This window comes from Vicugna pacos, chromosome 16 (genome assembly GCF_048564905.1).
Source record: "Vicugna pacos chromosome 16, VicPac4, whole genome shotgun sequence".
NCBI classification, from domain to species: Eukaryota; Metazoa; Chordata; class Mammalia; order Artiodactyla; family Camelidae; genus Vicugna; species Vicugna pacos.
In genome coordinates this window covers 36,177,821-36,194,748 of record NC_133002.1, presented here as the reverse complement: position 1 = coordinate 36,194,748, position 16,928 = coordinate 36,177,821, and the positions used below count along the sequence as shown (strand labels likewise).

At 40.0% G+C, this 16,928-nt stretch overlaps 1 protein-coding gene across 7 annotated transcripts in view; it reads left to right on the top strand.

Annotated features, from left to right (window-relative positions):
* TTLL6 (tubulin tyrosine ligase like 6) overlaps nt 1-13,224 on the top strand; it is a 38,554-nt gene extending 25,330 nt beyond the window's left edge. For 2 of the 7 annotated variants that reach the window (XM_072938877.1, XM_072938876.1), the window contains exons 12-14: nt 7,542-7,911; nt 8,343-8,596; nt 12,502-13,224. In XM_072938877.1, coding sequence (XP_072794978.1) covers nt 7,542-7,911; nt 8,343-8,596 — 624 coding nt within the window. In that variant the 3' untranslated portion in view covers nt 12,502-13,224. Of the gene's footprint in view, nt 1-7,541; nt 7,912-8,342; nt 8,597-11,305; nt 11,429-12,501 lie in introns of those variants that run through there. The other 5 variants (XR_012059632.1, XM_072938873.1, XM_072938874.1 and 2 more) reach the window with 5 other exon arrangements.
* Nucleotides 13,225-16,928: the final 3,704 nt, after the last annotated feature.

The following is a 16,928-nucleotide window of genomic DNA, read 5'->3' as shown; positions in this document are numbered from 1 at the left end:
TGCTGCACAACAGTGTGCAGATGGTTAACACTACTTTACCGTGCACTTAAAAATGGTCAGGATGGTAAATTTTATGTTATGTGATTTTTTAACATAATAATAATAATTTAAAAAGAGTAGAGCGTATGCTTTGCAGAATCTGTCTGCCTCTGTTTAGATCCTGGGATCTCCTTTTATTATATATATGACTTCCATCTAGTCACTCTGATTGCCCTAAGCCCCAGTTTCCCCATCTGAGAAAACAATTTTCACAATGTTGGATTACTGTGAGGATTAAATGAAAGGATCCATGAAAATGCTTACTTAGAGGGGTGCTCAACACACAGGAGACTATAAGCATTAGCTATTATTTTGATATTACTGCTACTTATTAAGACTGTCCATGGTCTTTTTTCATTCATCTAAGAATTAAAGCAGTGCTTTAACTTAAGACTTAAAGCACTACAACTCAACTGTAAAGAGATTTTTTTTTTAAAAAATAAGGCAGCAACTGTCAATTTTTTTTTCCTTTTTTGGATTTCGTGTGCATAGGTTTGATTTCATCAGAATCATTGGTTCAGGTTACTGTATCATACTTGATTCATTCAAGGCTTTGCCTGTTTTATTTCCTTGTCACTTTATCTCTATGGTCACCTCCCATTCTCTCATCCAGCACCTTTTGTTGGTATATTTCCTTGAAAAGAAGGGATTTTTTAAATGCATGCATTTAAAATTTATTTACATATGATTGGATTATTCCCATTTGGTGTTTTTTCTTTACTGAGCCCTGCCTTTTTTTTTTTTTAAAGATTAAGTTTACATGCATTAAAATGCTCAAATCTTAACTGTACTGTTCTGACAAATAAATACACCTGTGTAACTCATATCCCTATCATGATATAAAACTTTCTGATATTTCCCTGAAATTCCCTCCTGCCCTTTCCCAGGCAATTGCCCTCCTGCTCCCTGCATCCCTCCCTGAGGCATCCACTATCCTGACTCTGACTTTTTTCACCTTAGTTTTGCCTAGTCTAGAATTTCCTGTAAATGCAATAATATAGTATATATTCTTTTGTGTCTGACTGCCTTAATTCAGTATTATATCTATGAAATTATTCATGTTGTTGGGTATATCAGTAGTTTGTTCTTATTTATTGCTGAATTGTGTTCCATTGTACAAATAGAGTGCAGTTTGTTTTTCATTCTCCTGTTGATGGACTTTTGGGTTGTCCCCAGTTTTTATTCTTTTATTTCTATTGTGAACATTGTGTACAAGACTTTTCATGGATATAGTTCTCATTTCTCTTGGATAGCTACCTAGGAGGACTGCAGGTCAAAGGGTAGATCTATGTATAACTTTATAAGCAACTCCAAAGTCTGTATTTAAAGTGAATGTATCATTTGTACATTTCAGTCAACAATCAATGAGAGTTCCAATTGCCTCATGTTTGTCAACATTTGGTGTTACCTGTCTTTTAAATTTTAGCCACTTTAATGGCTATGTTATGATTTCTCACCGTGGTTTTAATTTGCATTTCCCTGATGATTAAGCATGCCAAGCACTTTGTCAGTTGCTTATTGGTCATTCATGTATGTTTCCTTGTGGAGAGTCTGTTCAAGTTTTTGCCTCCCTCCCTTTAAAAAACAGGATTATTTGTGTCTTTACCATTACATTGTAGGAATTCTTTGTATGGTCTGGAAACTTGCCTATTTTTCTTAATAATGCCCTTTGATTAGTGAAAAATTGTCAATTTTGATGAAGTTTATCAATTTTTCTTTTATAGTCATTGCTTTCTATGTACTAAGAATTTTGTTAAAATTTATTATTAAAAAATTTTTTTTAATGGAGGTACTGAGTTCAATCCCCAGTACCTCATGAATGTTAGGCAAAGATATTCTCCTAGGGTTTTTCTAAAAACTTCATAGCTTTAGCTTTATGTAGCAGTCCATGATCCATATCAAGTTGATTTTTGAGTACACTAAGTGATGGGCACCAGCGTTTTTTTCTCCCCATATGCACGTCTAGTTACGACACTATTTATTGAAAGACTTTCCTTTCTCATTGAATTGCTTAGGTGCTTTATACATTCGAGTAAGGCTTTTTTGTAATTGATTCTTTAGGATTTTCATCAAAGAATTATGTCATCTTCTAATAAGAACAGTTTTACTTCCTTCTTTCTAATCTTTATGCTTTTTGTTTCTTTTTCTTGCCTTATTGCCTGTCTAGGATTTCTAGTACTATGTTGAATAGAAGTGGGGAGAGTAGACATCCTTGCCCTGCTTCCAGTCTTAAAGGGGAAATAGTCATTCATTTATTATTAAGCATGGCATTAACTGTAGCATTTTTGTAGATGTCCTTTATCAGGTTGAAAAGTTCACTTCTATTCCTGATTTACTGAGAGGTGTTTTATGTCATGAATTAATATTGAATTTTGTCAAGTGCTTTTTGGGTATGAATTGATAGAATCATATATGTTTCTACTTTAGACTGTTAATATGATGGATTACATTGATTAATTTTTGAACTTGAACCAGTCTTATATTCCTGGAATAAACCCCACATAGCCATGGTGAATTGTTCTTTTTATACATTGCTGAATTCAATTTGCTAATGTTTTATTGAGAATTTTTATGCCTGTATTCATAAGAGATGTTGGTTTATAGTTTTTTCTTCTTTTACATTTTTCGGGGTCTGTCTTTAATATCAGGATAATGTTAACTCTATAAAAATAAATTGAGAAATATTTCCTCCTCTTCTGTTTTCTGGAAGAGATTGTGTAAGATTATCACTATTATTTAAATCTTCTGTTAGAGTTCTCCAGTGAAATGATCTTGGCCTGGAGATTTCTTTTTTGAAATATTTTAAACTATAAACTCAATGTCTTTAATAATTACGTATTTTATTTTAGTGAGTTTTGGTGGTTTGTGGTTTTTGAGGTATTGGTCCATCTTATCTAAGTGGTTGGATTTATATGTGAAGAGTTGTTTATAGTAGTTCCCTATTATCCTTTTATTTTATTATTTTATTTTTTTAACTTTTTTTTTATTGAGTTATAGTCATTTTGCAATGTTGTGCTTATTATCCTTTTAATATAGAGTTTATAGTGATACCCTCTCTTTCATTCCTGATATTGGTAATTTGTTTATTCTTTTTTCTTTGTAAGTTTTGCTAGGAGTTTATCAGTTTACTGATCTTTTCAAAGATCTGGGTTTTGGTTTCATGGGCTTTTTTTCTTTTCTTTTCTTTTTTATTTCATTGACTTCTGCCCTTATTAATACTTATCTTCTGTTTGCTTTGGATTATTGTGCTTTTCTTTTCCTGGTTGCTTAAGAGGAAGCTTAGATTGTTGATTAATACCTTCTTTCCTAATATAAACATTTAATGCTATAAATTTCTTCCTAGGAGCCACAAAATTTGTATACCACAAATGTTGATATTATATTTTCATTTAGTCCAAAATATTTTCTAATTTCACTTGAGATTTCCTTTATGACCCATGACTTATTTAGAAATGCATTGTTTAATGTTCAATTATTTGGAGATTTTCCTGTTACTGATTTCTGCTTTAATTCTATATGGTCAGAGAACATACTTTATACGATTTCAGTTCTTTTAAATATACTTAAGTTTATGTTATGATCCAGGATATGTTCTCTTTTGGAGAATGTTTTATGTGCACTTCAAAAGAATGTGTATTTTGTTGCTGTTGGGCAGAGGGTCAGTCAGATCTGTTTGGTTGATTTTGTTGCTCAGTTCTTCTATATCCTTGTTAATCTTCTGTGTACTAGCTTTATTAATTACTGAGAGATAAATGTTAAATCTCGAACTATAATTGTGAATTTGTCTATTTCTCCTCTCATTTCTGGCAGCTTTTTCTTCGTATATTTTGAAAATGTGGCATTAGGTACATACACATTTAAGATTGTTACATCTTGGCAAAGTGACCCTTTTATCATTATGTGATGTCTCTCTATCTCTCTTACTCCAGTTTCTTTGTTCTGAGGTCTACCTTATCTGATATTCATCGAGCCACTCCAGCTTTCTTTTGATTAGTGTTTGCCTCGTAGATCTTTTTCCATTGGTCCAGTTTCCATCGGATCCATCCCTTAGTCCAGTTCTTAAAGGTTTAGGTCAGCTGTTTAAGGACAGAGTTACAGATGGGCAGCTTATGCGAGAGCCCAGAAATTCATGATTTACTTTATTGAGTCATTTTCTCAAGTTCCTTCCTCTCCACAAGCTCCCTGGTACTTTCTGGTTCCCTGGCCCCCCTTTTTGAGAGTTCTCACCTGAAAGCTGGGACTTTAGTTACCCTGCTCTGCTGTGACTTCCTGTGACTATACCTGCTTCCAGGGCCAAGTGGCAGGAGGTCACAGAGGGAAAAAATATATTAGGAGATGATTCTATCCTCTTGGGACGACAGCTCCTCCACTGAAAGAGGAAGTTTTAGGTCTTTCCAGGTCCTGCTGTTGATTCTGTTGCTACTACTGCTGCCGCCACCTAGGATCACAGACGTGGGGGCACAGAGAGTGGAGAAAAGAAAAGAAAAAAAGATCTTTGAGCCAAAACTATAGGGCTTCTCTTAGAGCTTTCTCTGTCTGCTCTCCAGTACCCACTCCGGAGTTTTGAGTTGGCTTGAGTTCAGGTCAGGGGATACTGGAAGAAGAACAATAAACTCACTGCTGACTTGCTGGTACTTTGAATTTTCATCTTCTTCAGTCTGCCTGCTACTGTTTACTTTTCAGAATTGTCAGAGAGCTTCTCTACGCATGCATTCTGTGCAGGTTTTATAGGAACAGTCAGTGGGAGAGACAGGTGGCAATATGTTTAATCCATCTTAGCTAGAACCAGAACCAAACTGTTCCTTCTGGCCGTTTTAAATTTTCTTATCTTTTTGATATATGCACAATTCGTGGTGATATCCCATGGGTGATAAAAGCAATTTGTGTTTCCTCTTTCTTTATCTTGATCTTACTATAGGCTTATCAATTTTACTTATGGAAGAACCAATTTTAGCCTTTGTTAATTTTCTCTGTGGTTTATTTTGCATTTCATGATGGCCCAGTGTTATCTTTATTACTTCTTTTTTTTTCTGTTAGCTTTTAATTTAATTCAATCACTTTTTTCTAGCTTCTTAAAGTGGAAAGTTAGATTATTTATGTTAAGTCTTTCTTCCTTTCTAATATAAGTGTTTAGCACTATAAATTTCCCTGTAAACACTAGCTTTTCTGCCTACCACAAATTTTGATATGTTGGATTTTTATTATCACTCAGTTTGAAATATTTTCTAATTTCCTTGTGATTTCATTTTTGTTCCGTGGGTGATCTAGAAGTATGTTGTTTAATTTTTTAATATCTAGGGGTTTCCTTGATATCTTACTGTTATCAGTTTCTAATTTAATTCTTTTGTGGTTAGTACAAATACTTTGTAAAATGTCAGTGTTTTAAAATTTACCAAGACTTGTTTTATGGCCCGGTAAATAATTTATCTTAATGAATGTTCCATGTGCACTTGAACGTGTATCCTACGGTTGCTGAATATCGTGTTCTATGTGTCACTTACATCACGCTGGTTGGTAGTGTCACTCAGATTTTCCATTTTCAGACTGATTTGGTCTATTTCTTATACCAGTTGCTGAGAAATGGATGTTAAAATCTTAACCCTAATTGTGGATTTGTTTATTTCTACCTTTCGTTCTATCGGTTTTTGTTTCATGTATTTTAAAGCTCTTTTATTAGGTACACATTTATAATTTTGTCTTTTTGATGTAGTGACCCTTTTATCATCATGAAATGATAAAATCTTCTTTGTACCAGGTAATATTCCTTGCCCTAAAATCTGTGTTGTTTAATATTCATATAACTGCTCCAGCTGGTTATGATTACTGTTTGCATGGTATCACATCTTTTTTTAAAAAAATCCCTTTAATTTCACCTCATTTTTCTCATTATATGTAAAAGATACCTCTTATACGCAGACATAGGTGGGTCTTGCATTCTTATCCAGCATGAGAACATCTGCCTTATAATTGGACTGTTTATTCCATTTTCATTTAATATAATTATTAATGTGATTAAATTTAGGGCTGAAATTTTGTTTATTATCTATTCTTTTCTTCTATTTTTGCTTTTTTCCTGTGATTCTTCTTTTCTGCTTTCTTTTGGGTTAATTGAAAAGTGAATATTTGTAAGAAAAGTGAATACTGTCTTTTTAGTTATAACTTTTTGCCTTTTGGAGGGGGGTGTTCTATGGATTGCAGTGTTCATCTTCAGTTTGTCAGAATCTACTTGGAGGTAATGTGCTTAATTTTAAACATAGGAAACTTACCCGCTCTTTTATACTAACATACATTATTAGTATTTATTGTAGTGCACATCTGTGTGCTGGTGATGAATTTTATGTTTTTGTTTATCTGAAAATGTCTTTATTTAGCCTTCAGTTAGAAGGAGATTTTTGTTGGACCTAGAATTCTGCATTATCATTTTTCTTGCAGTAGTTTAAAAATGTTTCATTATCTTCTGATCTTCTTTTTCTTCTTTAATGAGAAGTCAGCTGTATTTGTGTCATTGCCCCATGTATGGAATACATCGTTTTTCTCTGGCTGCTCTCTTTATCTCTGAATTTTAGCAATTTGAAATGCAGTATGATGTGTCTGGATGCAGTTTTATTTGTATTTATCCTATTTAGGATTCTTGAGCTTATTGGCTTTGTAAATTGATGTCTTCTACAAATTTGAGGAGTTCCTGGCCATTGACTTCAAATATTTTTTCTGCCTTATTTTGTTCCTCTCTGTTTCACTTTCTGTTTCTATCACCACTCTAGGTACCTCATATAAATAGAATCACACAATATTTGTACTTTTGTGTCTGGTTTATTTCACTTAGTATAATGTTTTCAAAGTTAATTCATGTTGTAGCATGTATCAGAATTTTCTTCTTTTTTAAGGCTGAATAATATACCATGTGTGTATATACCACATTTTGTTTATCCATTTCTTTGTTGGTGGATCGATGGGTTGTGTCCACCTTTTGACTATTGTGAATAATGTTGCTGGGAACATCGGTGTACATAGGTTTTTTTCTGAAGGGGCTATCTAATAACTTATTTAGTATGTACAGCTAGGAGCAGAATTGCTGGATCACAGGATATTTGTAGTCTTATTTTACCAAGTATTTCTAGATGGTTCACCAGAATGGCTGGACCAGCCTACCGTCTCATCAGTAGTGCATGAGAGTCCCTGTATCTCCCACCAATGCTGACATCCAGCTTTCTAATTTTTGCCAGTCTAATAGCTATGAAATATTGCCTATTTCTCTGATTACCAGTCTCCAGTGTTTAAAAACTCTCTCATGTTTAAAAATCTCCAGAGGAAGCTCTGTGGACACCCCCCACCATCTTCTGCCCTACTGTTTAACCAATTGATGGTTAGGAAACTGTTCTAACTGAAATCTTTCTGGCTGCTCATGAACTCAGCTCTACATCTGTTTGTTTTAATCAAGAATGACATAGGAAAGGAGCACTTTGCTTTCCACAATCTCATTTTGGACTGTTTTTCTCTTCCAGCCTCTAACCTCAATAGAAACTTTCCCAGAATCCACCACCCAGGGCTCAGACTCTCCCAAGTCTCTGCTGAGTATGACCATGACCACCAGCTCTGAATGCAGTAGCCCAGAGATGGTTAGGGTGGCCTCCCTTAAATGCAAGCAGCATTGGATACCTCGGTACCTCATCCAGGAGAAAATAGCACAAATTTCTCTGCCTCAGAAATCCCAGAGCTTCTTGGGGAGTCTGAACCCCAGCTGGACTTTGCAGAAGAATGGCGTGAAGAAGCAGCTTCCCACGTCAGGGCTCTTCACCAAGGTTCAACCGAGGGAGGATCTCTCCATGTCCCCAGCTCACTACAACCCAGAGCTGGTGCTGAGTGACCAGTCACGTGAGTGCCAGCGTGTTCAGGGATGTGCCAAGAGCTTTGGGGATGGAGTTACCCAAGGAACCAGCCCTAATCTTGGGGAATGCCCAGTTTGAGAGGGGGTGCAGCCCTTGCCCTCAGGGAGACCCCAGTCTGATGGTGGAAACATAGTCCATATCCTTAGGGAGTCTCTAGTCTTACTGGTTAGACAAAAAATGAAAAAAAAAATAGAATACTATCTAAATACTCTCTTCAACCTGTCCTAGTTCTCATTCAGATGAGCCCCATTCAGCCAGGCCTGTACAAGTTGAGGGTGTCCAGCACAATGGCTGAATCTGATTTCAGGCTCTTCAGCCAGTTTTAAGCCAGGGGACCCAGAGGAGGTGGCCTTCACCAGGAATTTGTGCTGAGTCCAGAAGCACAGATTGTTGATGCCGATGACTTTGCCTTTCCAGAATACCTCTCCCTGCCCCAGGAGTGCTACTTCCACAGCCGAAGCTCTGTCGAGAAGAGGCAGCTGCATGTGCCCTCCCTTCTCCTCCTGCAGAATCTTCAGGGCCATGATGTTTCCCAGAATGATCTGCTGGTGGTTGCAACTCCAGCCCGACTGGATCCGAGGCCTGGCAGAAGCCATGTAGGTGCTGTGAGAGACCCATGTATACACAGTCGCTGCCTGATCTCTGGCCAGAAAGGATGTGAGAGGAACTAGGTACGCCCACCTGTAGTCCCTTAATGTGTCTGGCGCATTGTCAGACACTATATATTTCTATTTCTGGAATGTTGGGTCGGTAGGCAGACAGACGGATTGATAAAGATGTACAGGTAAGTAGACGGTTCAGACTAACCTCCATCGAAATGTGACCCCCTTGCAATGACTTGCTATGACTGATCCAAGCACACTTTGCCTCGTCTTCCAAGATGGTGCTAAAATCAAGACCGTCACTAGCGCCAGTCCCAGAAGTAGGACCGTATCAACCAGGAGGGGCTGATTTCCACACCTTTTGTGCTGTGCCAGCCTGGCCCAGGTCCAGGTCACTTGGGCCCAAAGCTGGCCCTGGAGCAGAGTGTACTGACGGGACAGGGCAACAGGACAGCTGAGCCCGAGGAGATCTGGAAACAAAGGCCCTTAGGCTTTGACTCCAGTGTGTCAAAGGACCAAAGAGATAGCAAACTTTAGTGCCCCCAAAGGAAGGTGGTGCTTACAAATTTAGGAGAACTCTACGGTAAAGTGGAGGCATCTGTGCTGCTCGGCTGCGGATAGAAGAAGGCGTTATATTTTAATCGTCTCCCTCACTCCCACCACCGAAAGTGGACCGTGACCAGAGTGACCCGTAGCTCCCACTGCAGAAGGGCTGGCAAGTGAACATTAGCCCACAGGCATCACTGTGGGTGCTCATAAAAATGCATATTCCAAGGCCTGCTCCCAGAAATCCTGATTTCATAGGTCCTACTGGGGGCCCAGGAATCTGCATTTTAAGAATCTCCTCTGGAGGGGAGGGTATAGCTCAAGTGGTAGGGCGCATGCTTAGCACGCAGGAGGTCCTGGATTCAATCCCCAGTACATCTTCTAAAAATAAATAAATAAAACTAATTACCACCACCATCCCCCACAATAAAATAAAATAAAATAAGCTCCTCTAGGTGATCCTGATGGTCCTCTCACCACCGTCAGAGAAAAAGTGGGCCTGGTGTTTCCCAAACGTCCCTGATGGTACGAATCATATGGGGGCCCTTGTTAAGCTTAGGGCTTTCCAGGCCACACCTCTGGAAATCCCAACACAAGGGATTTGGGAGGGGCCGTTGGGAATTTGCCTTTGGACGAAGTATCGCAAAGACTGTCCAACCTTAGACCCAGGCCTGGGCAGAGGAACCTGTGCCGGCCAGCCTGATGCGTGGGCCTGTTAGAGGAGCAAAGCTCCCCAGTCCTCATGGGGCTCAAACTCACCCCCCACTGTCTGTGGTTCATAATTGTCCAGAATTTTAAGTTTTTTATGCTCCTACTTTTAGAAAGGGGGGTGATGTAGTAGATTACGATAGAAACTTTTGTTCAGCATGACTATTAAATGAAGTTACAATGATCAGAAGTCACACAGAGAAAGGGAGGAGATAACGATATTCAAAGGGTGTGATGGTTCCCACATGGATTGTTGAATCTGGTTCTGGACTTCTTAGCAGAAAAGGCCAAACATAAAATTCTGTTTTGGACTTTTATTTGTCTCCCCAGTCACACTAGAGACTCTCTAAGGACATGGACTATGTCTCCACCATCAGACTGGGGTCTCCCTGAGGGCAAGGGCTGCACCCCCTCTCAGACTGGGGACTCCCCAAGATTAGGGCTGGTTCCTTGGGTAACTCCATTCCCAAAGCTCTTGGCACATCCCTGAACACGCTGGCACTCATGTGACTGGTCACTCAGCACCAGCTTTGGCTTGTAGTGAGCTGGGGACATGGTTGAACCTTGGTGAAGAGCCCTGACGTGGGAAGCTGCTTCTTCATGCCATTTTTTAGCAAAGTCCAGCTTGGGGTTCAGACTCCCCAAGAAGCTCTGGGATTTTGGGGGCAGAGAAATTTTTGCTATTTTCTCCTAAATGAGTAAAGATAAGTTTACTCATCTAGTAAATAGATAGTTCTTTACAAGAGACTTCTTTCCCTGCCCCTGATTTCTTAAGAGCAGCCTGTCATGTGGTCACTTGTCTGTTACAGACTTTTACTACCATAGTGGACAATGACTGAAGGTACTGACATGTTTTTTAATGACTAATGATAAAAGTTACCCTTTTTGGTAGCATACTTACACAGGCGCCAGCACTCCTCTGAATATATTTTTTATCTAATTTAATTCCAATCACAACTATATACTTTAGAAAAGAAAAAAACTGGCTCAGAGAGCATTTAACATTGGCTCATTTAACTGGCTCAGAGGGTTTAACATTCAAACGGGACCACAGCTGTTAAGTGGCAAAGCAAGGATGTTTCTATTCCCAGGCCTCAGACTCTTAAAGCCACAATATCTTTCCTTCAAATGGCATTTTTAATATTAGTCTTCAGTTAGAGCCAAGGAGATAATAAATGGCTCTTTAGTGAAGGCATTTCTGCAGGGAACAGAGCTGGCTCAAGCCAAGCAGGGCTTCCTTGAATACCATGTGGAGTCTCCAGTCTCAGAGCTGGTCCTCTGTTTTTAGGTCGAATGATGGCTTCTAAAAATTCCCAACTAATCAGACCACAGAGGACTGACACATACAAGGCAAACTAGCTAAAGTCTAATTACATAAAGCAGAATGCCTATCAACACATTGATTTACAAATGGAGTAGGATGTGGTGTGAGAATAGGACTTCTGCATAATAAATGATGGCTGAGTGAAAGAAGGAGAGAGCCAAGCAGAAGTCCAAATTATGGATCAAGGGCTCTCTTGGCAGGTGTCATGATGCCTTCAACACATCGAGTTTACGTGCCACATCTCATGTGATCCTGAGGTCAATGCTGTGAGGCAAGGCAGACATTATTACATTATTTTCACGTTGAAGATGAAGAGAATCAAGGTTTGGGGATATTTGATGATTTGTCTAACCTCATACAAGTAATGGGTTCCAGAGAAAATAGCCCCTGATATTTCTGTCTATTTACCATCCTTCCATCGACTTAGATCCCATCCTGACCCACGTGAGGAATGGAGCCCTGACAAATTCCTCCATTTTTCAGCTTAAATCACTATAATATCATCATTCCTCTGGAGCTACTTTCACAGTGGGTGGGCCCCTGAGCCCAGGGTTTCAGATCTATCAGCAGTTGAGTTTTAGGGAATAAACAGCCCAATTTGTAGGATCTTAAGGATGATTAAAGGCTGGCTAAAGTAGGGTACCTGGCACCCAACTGAATAAACGGCAGCTGCCAAGATGATGATGATGGTGATGGTGATGATTTTGTGCTGATGGTGTTGAGCCCGGCTCCTCCGGATGGACCTGGACGCACTTGCTTTTGTTGTACTAAAAGCTTTGCCTACATCATCTCAGTCCTTGGAGCAACTCTTTGTGTTAAGTACTATTGTCATTCTCTCTCTCTCTCTTTTTTTTTTTTCCAAATGAGGAAGCCAAGCTTTAGAGAAGTTAAGTAACTTACCCAAAGGCACACAGGCAACAAGAGCTCCTGAGCCTGCGCTCTTAGCCACTTACCACTCGTCTCTGGCCAGCATCTTGGCGGCTCTTAAATGATCCATATCAAATGTCTGGGGCTGTGAGAATGCAGGAAGATGAATGTTGTGTAGGTAAAAAAGAGTTTCTGTGAATGTGAATCACCTAAGTGCCTCCTCAGCTACTGGAAACGGATGGTGATGATGAGTTAATTGACTTGAATATTCTAGAAGCTATTTTATTTATTTATTTATTTATTTAGTTAGTTAGTTAGTTAGTTAGTTAGTTATAGTGGGGAGGTCATTAGGTTTATCTATTTATTTCTTTTGGTGGGGGTACCAGGGATTGAACCCAGGACCTCATGCACGCTAGGCATGTACTCTACCACTGAGCTATACCCTCCCTTTTTAATTTTTTTTTTTCAGGTGAGAACTAGAAGCTATTTTAAAGGAAAATCTAAAAAAAATCCTTTTTTTCCTTTCCAGAATCAGACCGGATCTCTGCCATTTTGTCTCTTTCCTCCTCTTACTCCCAGGAAATGATTTGTCTCTTCCTAGAGTGTCTTTGATGCCCATGGAAGCAGCTGAAAGTTTTATTTCCTCATCTGGACATCCTGGTCTTCTGACTACCTCCCATGAGCACCACTGAGGCTAGGAACCTTGCCTTTCATGCCCTCCCAGTTAGCTTACAGTGCTGTAGGACCATGACCTCTGGGAGTCACTGGTGCTGCCCCAGGACACACCCCAGTGGCCCCTCCAGTGGCACTCCTATGAGTACATCACATGGCACTGTGGTCCAGAACACTCCCAGGGATAGAGCAACCTGAAGAGAGGAGTGTTTCAGAGAAGGACTCACAACTTGCAGGAGTCCGAAGGCCTCAGAGCACCGTTAGGCCTGTATCAGCCAGCCTTCAACTCCAGAGAGAAAAGACAGAGGAAGGGCTGGGCCTGATGGAGAACTCCGAGCCCCGAATAAGGGAGCTGGGGCAGTTGTAACTTCACCAGATGAAGACCAGACCTCCTCCCACCCCAGCAGCTCAGGGCCCAAACATCTTCCTGCTTCCTCCCTTACCAGCCCAACTCAGCTTTGTTGGCAAAGACAGAGGTGAGGTGAGAGTACCCAGCCTGCAAGTATTTCTCCTGTTGACCTGCTGAAATGATGCATCTTCCCCTAAAGTGTGCATTAATAAAATAAGTTGCCATGCTCCATGCCAGGATGAGAAGCCTGACCCAGAGTGAGGGTGGGGAGGGGAGGTGGGAGAGAGAGTTCTCCTGAGCACCCCTCATTAAGAGAGCTCCACATGTATCCGGAGTGTTTGAAGAATTTCTTTGGACCAATGGTATTCAGTAAGGCCTGCCCTCCTTGCTGGGAGCCGGCAGCTCAAGGTGGCCCTTCTGGGGGCACTGTGGCTGCCACGTCTCTGCCCAGCACAGGGCTCACTTTGGCTGCCAGTTCATTCACCACCCTATTCAGGAATGTGATCCAAGATTTTTGCCTCAATCACTCTCCCTCAAATTCCCAGAATGAGCTTGGAGGAGAAGGATAGAGCAGAGGAGGAAGAAGGGTGAGGTCTGACGTCAAGCATCTGCTTTACAATGTTGACTCTCTTGGCTTGATGGATTCCCAATGAAATGAATTTCTGGCCTCAAGAATGTCAGGGGATTCTGAGATGCTTGAAGTCTGTATTACCCTTCAGGCAAAAGACTTTAATTATCCAAGGTTCTGAGTAAAGAAGTTAGACTCTAGCCATTTGTGTCCGGCTGTGAAACACACGCACAGACACACCTCTACCCCCACCTAGGCTGGTTTCAAGGACTTCTGGTAGAAGGTTCTTTTTAGAAAGTCAAGGCCCAACTAAATGGCAGAAGGGAGCCCTTGTTACCACTAGGCAGACCAGTAAATCTTACCTGTCACCTCAACCCCCCTTTCACTGGCCCTTTCCCATGCCATTCAGAGGGCTCAAAATAGACTGACCCAAGGCCAGTTTTCCCATTGTCACTATCAGGGTGCGATAGATCATAACCTGGCCCAGACAGAAGATTTTAAGATTTGCCGAAATGGGGCTTCCTAGAAGTGCTACATCTCTCCCTTTTTCTCCCTAGTTACCAGCCACCTGTCAAGGTTCCTGAGCTGATAAAAAGGAAGTCTCTTAATAAGGTGAAATTGGAATTGTTTGTCCTCCCAAGGGACAGTTTCGTGCCAGCACCTTTAATCCTAAAGACAGGGTCAGCTTCATTGGCATTTGATCTGTGCAATCACACAGGGCTCCACACTTAGAAGAGCCCTGCACTTGGTTTAATGGTCTGTTGTTACCATCTTGAAATTCTGAACAATGTTTAAATAAAAAGCCCTGTATTTCCACTTTGCACTGGGCCTACCAAACTATGTAGCTGGTCCTGCCTAGAGATTGTATTGGCTCTGGGTTATCCAATGAGAAGGCAAAATAGTAGGCTGCCTTCCTTAGCCCCACCCACCCCCTGCCTGGTCACCCATGGGGCTATGCAGAGCAACTGTCTGGCAGGATGCTCATGGGGGACAAAAAATGCTTGTGGCAATCCTTGCCCCCATGGAGTGTGCAGCAGAGTAAGACAGGTCTGTGGAGAACTAGCCTGAGTTAAGTGACACTGAAAAAGAGTGTCAGTGGATGCAAAGGAAATGCCTTCACATCCAGCTGGGAGGATCACTTCTGCTTCATTAAAGGAAGTGATTTTGAGGCAGGAAAAGATAAGGATTTTTTTTTAATTAAAAAAGTTTAATGTAAAAGATTGCAGATTTCAATGATGACTTATTTGCCTTTGTATGAAATTTTATATAAAAATTTAGGTTCAAAATCTCTTTCCTCTAAAAAAATTATCTGTTGAAATATAGTTGTCATACAACATTGTATCAGTTTCAGGTGTACAAAACAGTGGTTCAACATTTATACACATTATGAATTAATGACCATAAGTGTAGTAACCATCTGTCACCATGCAAACTTATTACAATATTATTGACAATATACCCTATACTAGACATTTACATCCCTGCGATTTATTTCTTTTATAACTGGAAGTTTGTATCTTTTAATCCCCTTTACCTATTTTGTTCATTTCCTTCCCCACTGGTCCCCAACAGTTTGTTCTCTGTATCCGTGGGTCTGTTCAGTTTTTTTTTTTCATTTGTTTTGTTTTTTAGTCTACATGTAAGTGAAATCATATCATAGTTGTCTTTCTCTGTCTCACTTACTTCACTTAGCATAACACCCTCTGGATCTATCCATGTTGTCGCAAATGGTAAGATTTCACTCTTTTTTATGTCTTAGTAATATTCTATTGTGTGTGTAGTATATATATGTATATATACTACATCATCTTCATCCATTTATCTATTGATAGTTGCTTCCATGACTTGGCTATTGTAAATAATGCTGCAGTGAACATAGGGGTGCATATCTTTTCTAATTAATGTTTTCCTTTTCTTTGGATAAATACCCAGGAGTGGAATTGCTGGATCATGTGGTGTTCTATTTTAATCTTTTGAGGGACCTCTATACTGTTTTCCATAGTAACTGCGCCAATTTACGTTCCCACCAAAAGTGCACAAGGATTCCCTTTCCCCCCATCCTCACTAACACTTGTTATTTGTCATCTCTTTGATGGTAGTCATTATGTCAGGTGTGAGCTGATCTGTCATTGTGGTTTTGATTTGCATTTCCCTGATGTAGTGATAAAGAGCATTTTTCATGTGTCTGTTGACCATCTATATATGTCTTTTTTTTAGAAAAATGTCTATTCAGCCCTCTGTCCGTTTTTTAATTGGATCATTTGGGTTTTTTGTTGTTGTTGTCTTTTTTTTTTTGCTATTGAGTTGTCTGAGTTCTTTCTATATCTTAGATAGTCACCCTTTTTACTGAATATGTCATTTGTAAATATCTTCTCCTAATAAATAGGATTTTTAAAAGTGTATGTGAAATATGGGACTGCGTTATAAAGCCCTGGAGAAAAATAAAAACAACCCTGAAAATGATCGAGGTCTAGTCCAATTTGTCTGGATCAGAAAGGAAAACTGGGAGATGACAATGGAAAGTTAGTTTAAAGGAACATTTTGGAGACCCAGGTGCTCTTTGAGCATATCGCCATTACTTCACTCTTCATGATGGTGAACTTGTTTACATGGCTGTCTCTCTACTGGACTGTACCATGTCTGTATTTCTTTGTATCCCCTGCTTTCAGCCTGGTGCTTAGGACATAATAGGGATTCAGTAAATAGTTGCTGAAAGAATTAATATTGTGGAGAGTCTAAAATGTTTCCCTGGGATATGTTTACCTAATTCAGTGGGCAGTGGGAAACCACTGAAGGTTTTTGAATGAGAGAGAGAGAGTTTATTTAGTTGGAAAGGTGAATCTGGTAGTAGATGGTAGAATGGATGATTGTAGGAGAGAGACGGAAACTGGGAGAGAGGTTGGGAGACTCATATAGTGGCCCAGGTTTCAAGCCCTTGCAGCCCCTGTGAGGATGGCTGACTGTGGGGAAGAAAGGAAGGAGACAGGTGAGAAAAACATTATAGACCTGGGACATAGCAGCTGAATGAATGGAGGGAAGAAAAAAAGGGGAACAAAAAAGACAGCGTCAAAAGAACTGAGTCCCTGGGGGTGGCTATACCTCAGTGGTAGATTATACGCTTAGCATGCGTGAGTTCCTGGGTTCAATTCCCAGTACCTCCAGTAAAAATAATAAACAAACAAACAAACAAACCTAATTACCTCCCCACTCCCCAAAAAAGAACTGAGTCCCCTGGAAGAAAATAGGAACCTTGGGAAAAGGAGCTGCTTTGGGGGACAGGGGGTTCAGGGTATTTGTGTTGTAAGGCAGCTGGATGAGTTCCTGTCTCCTGGTGGATTTAAAAGAGCAGCACTGAAGGAAATGTTTC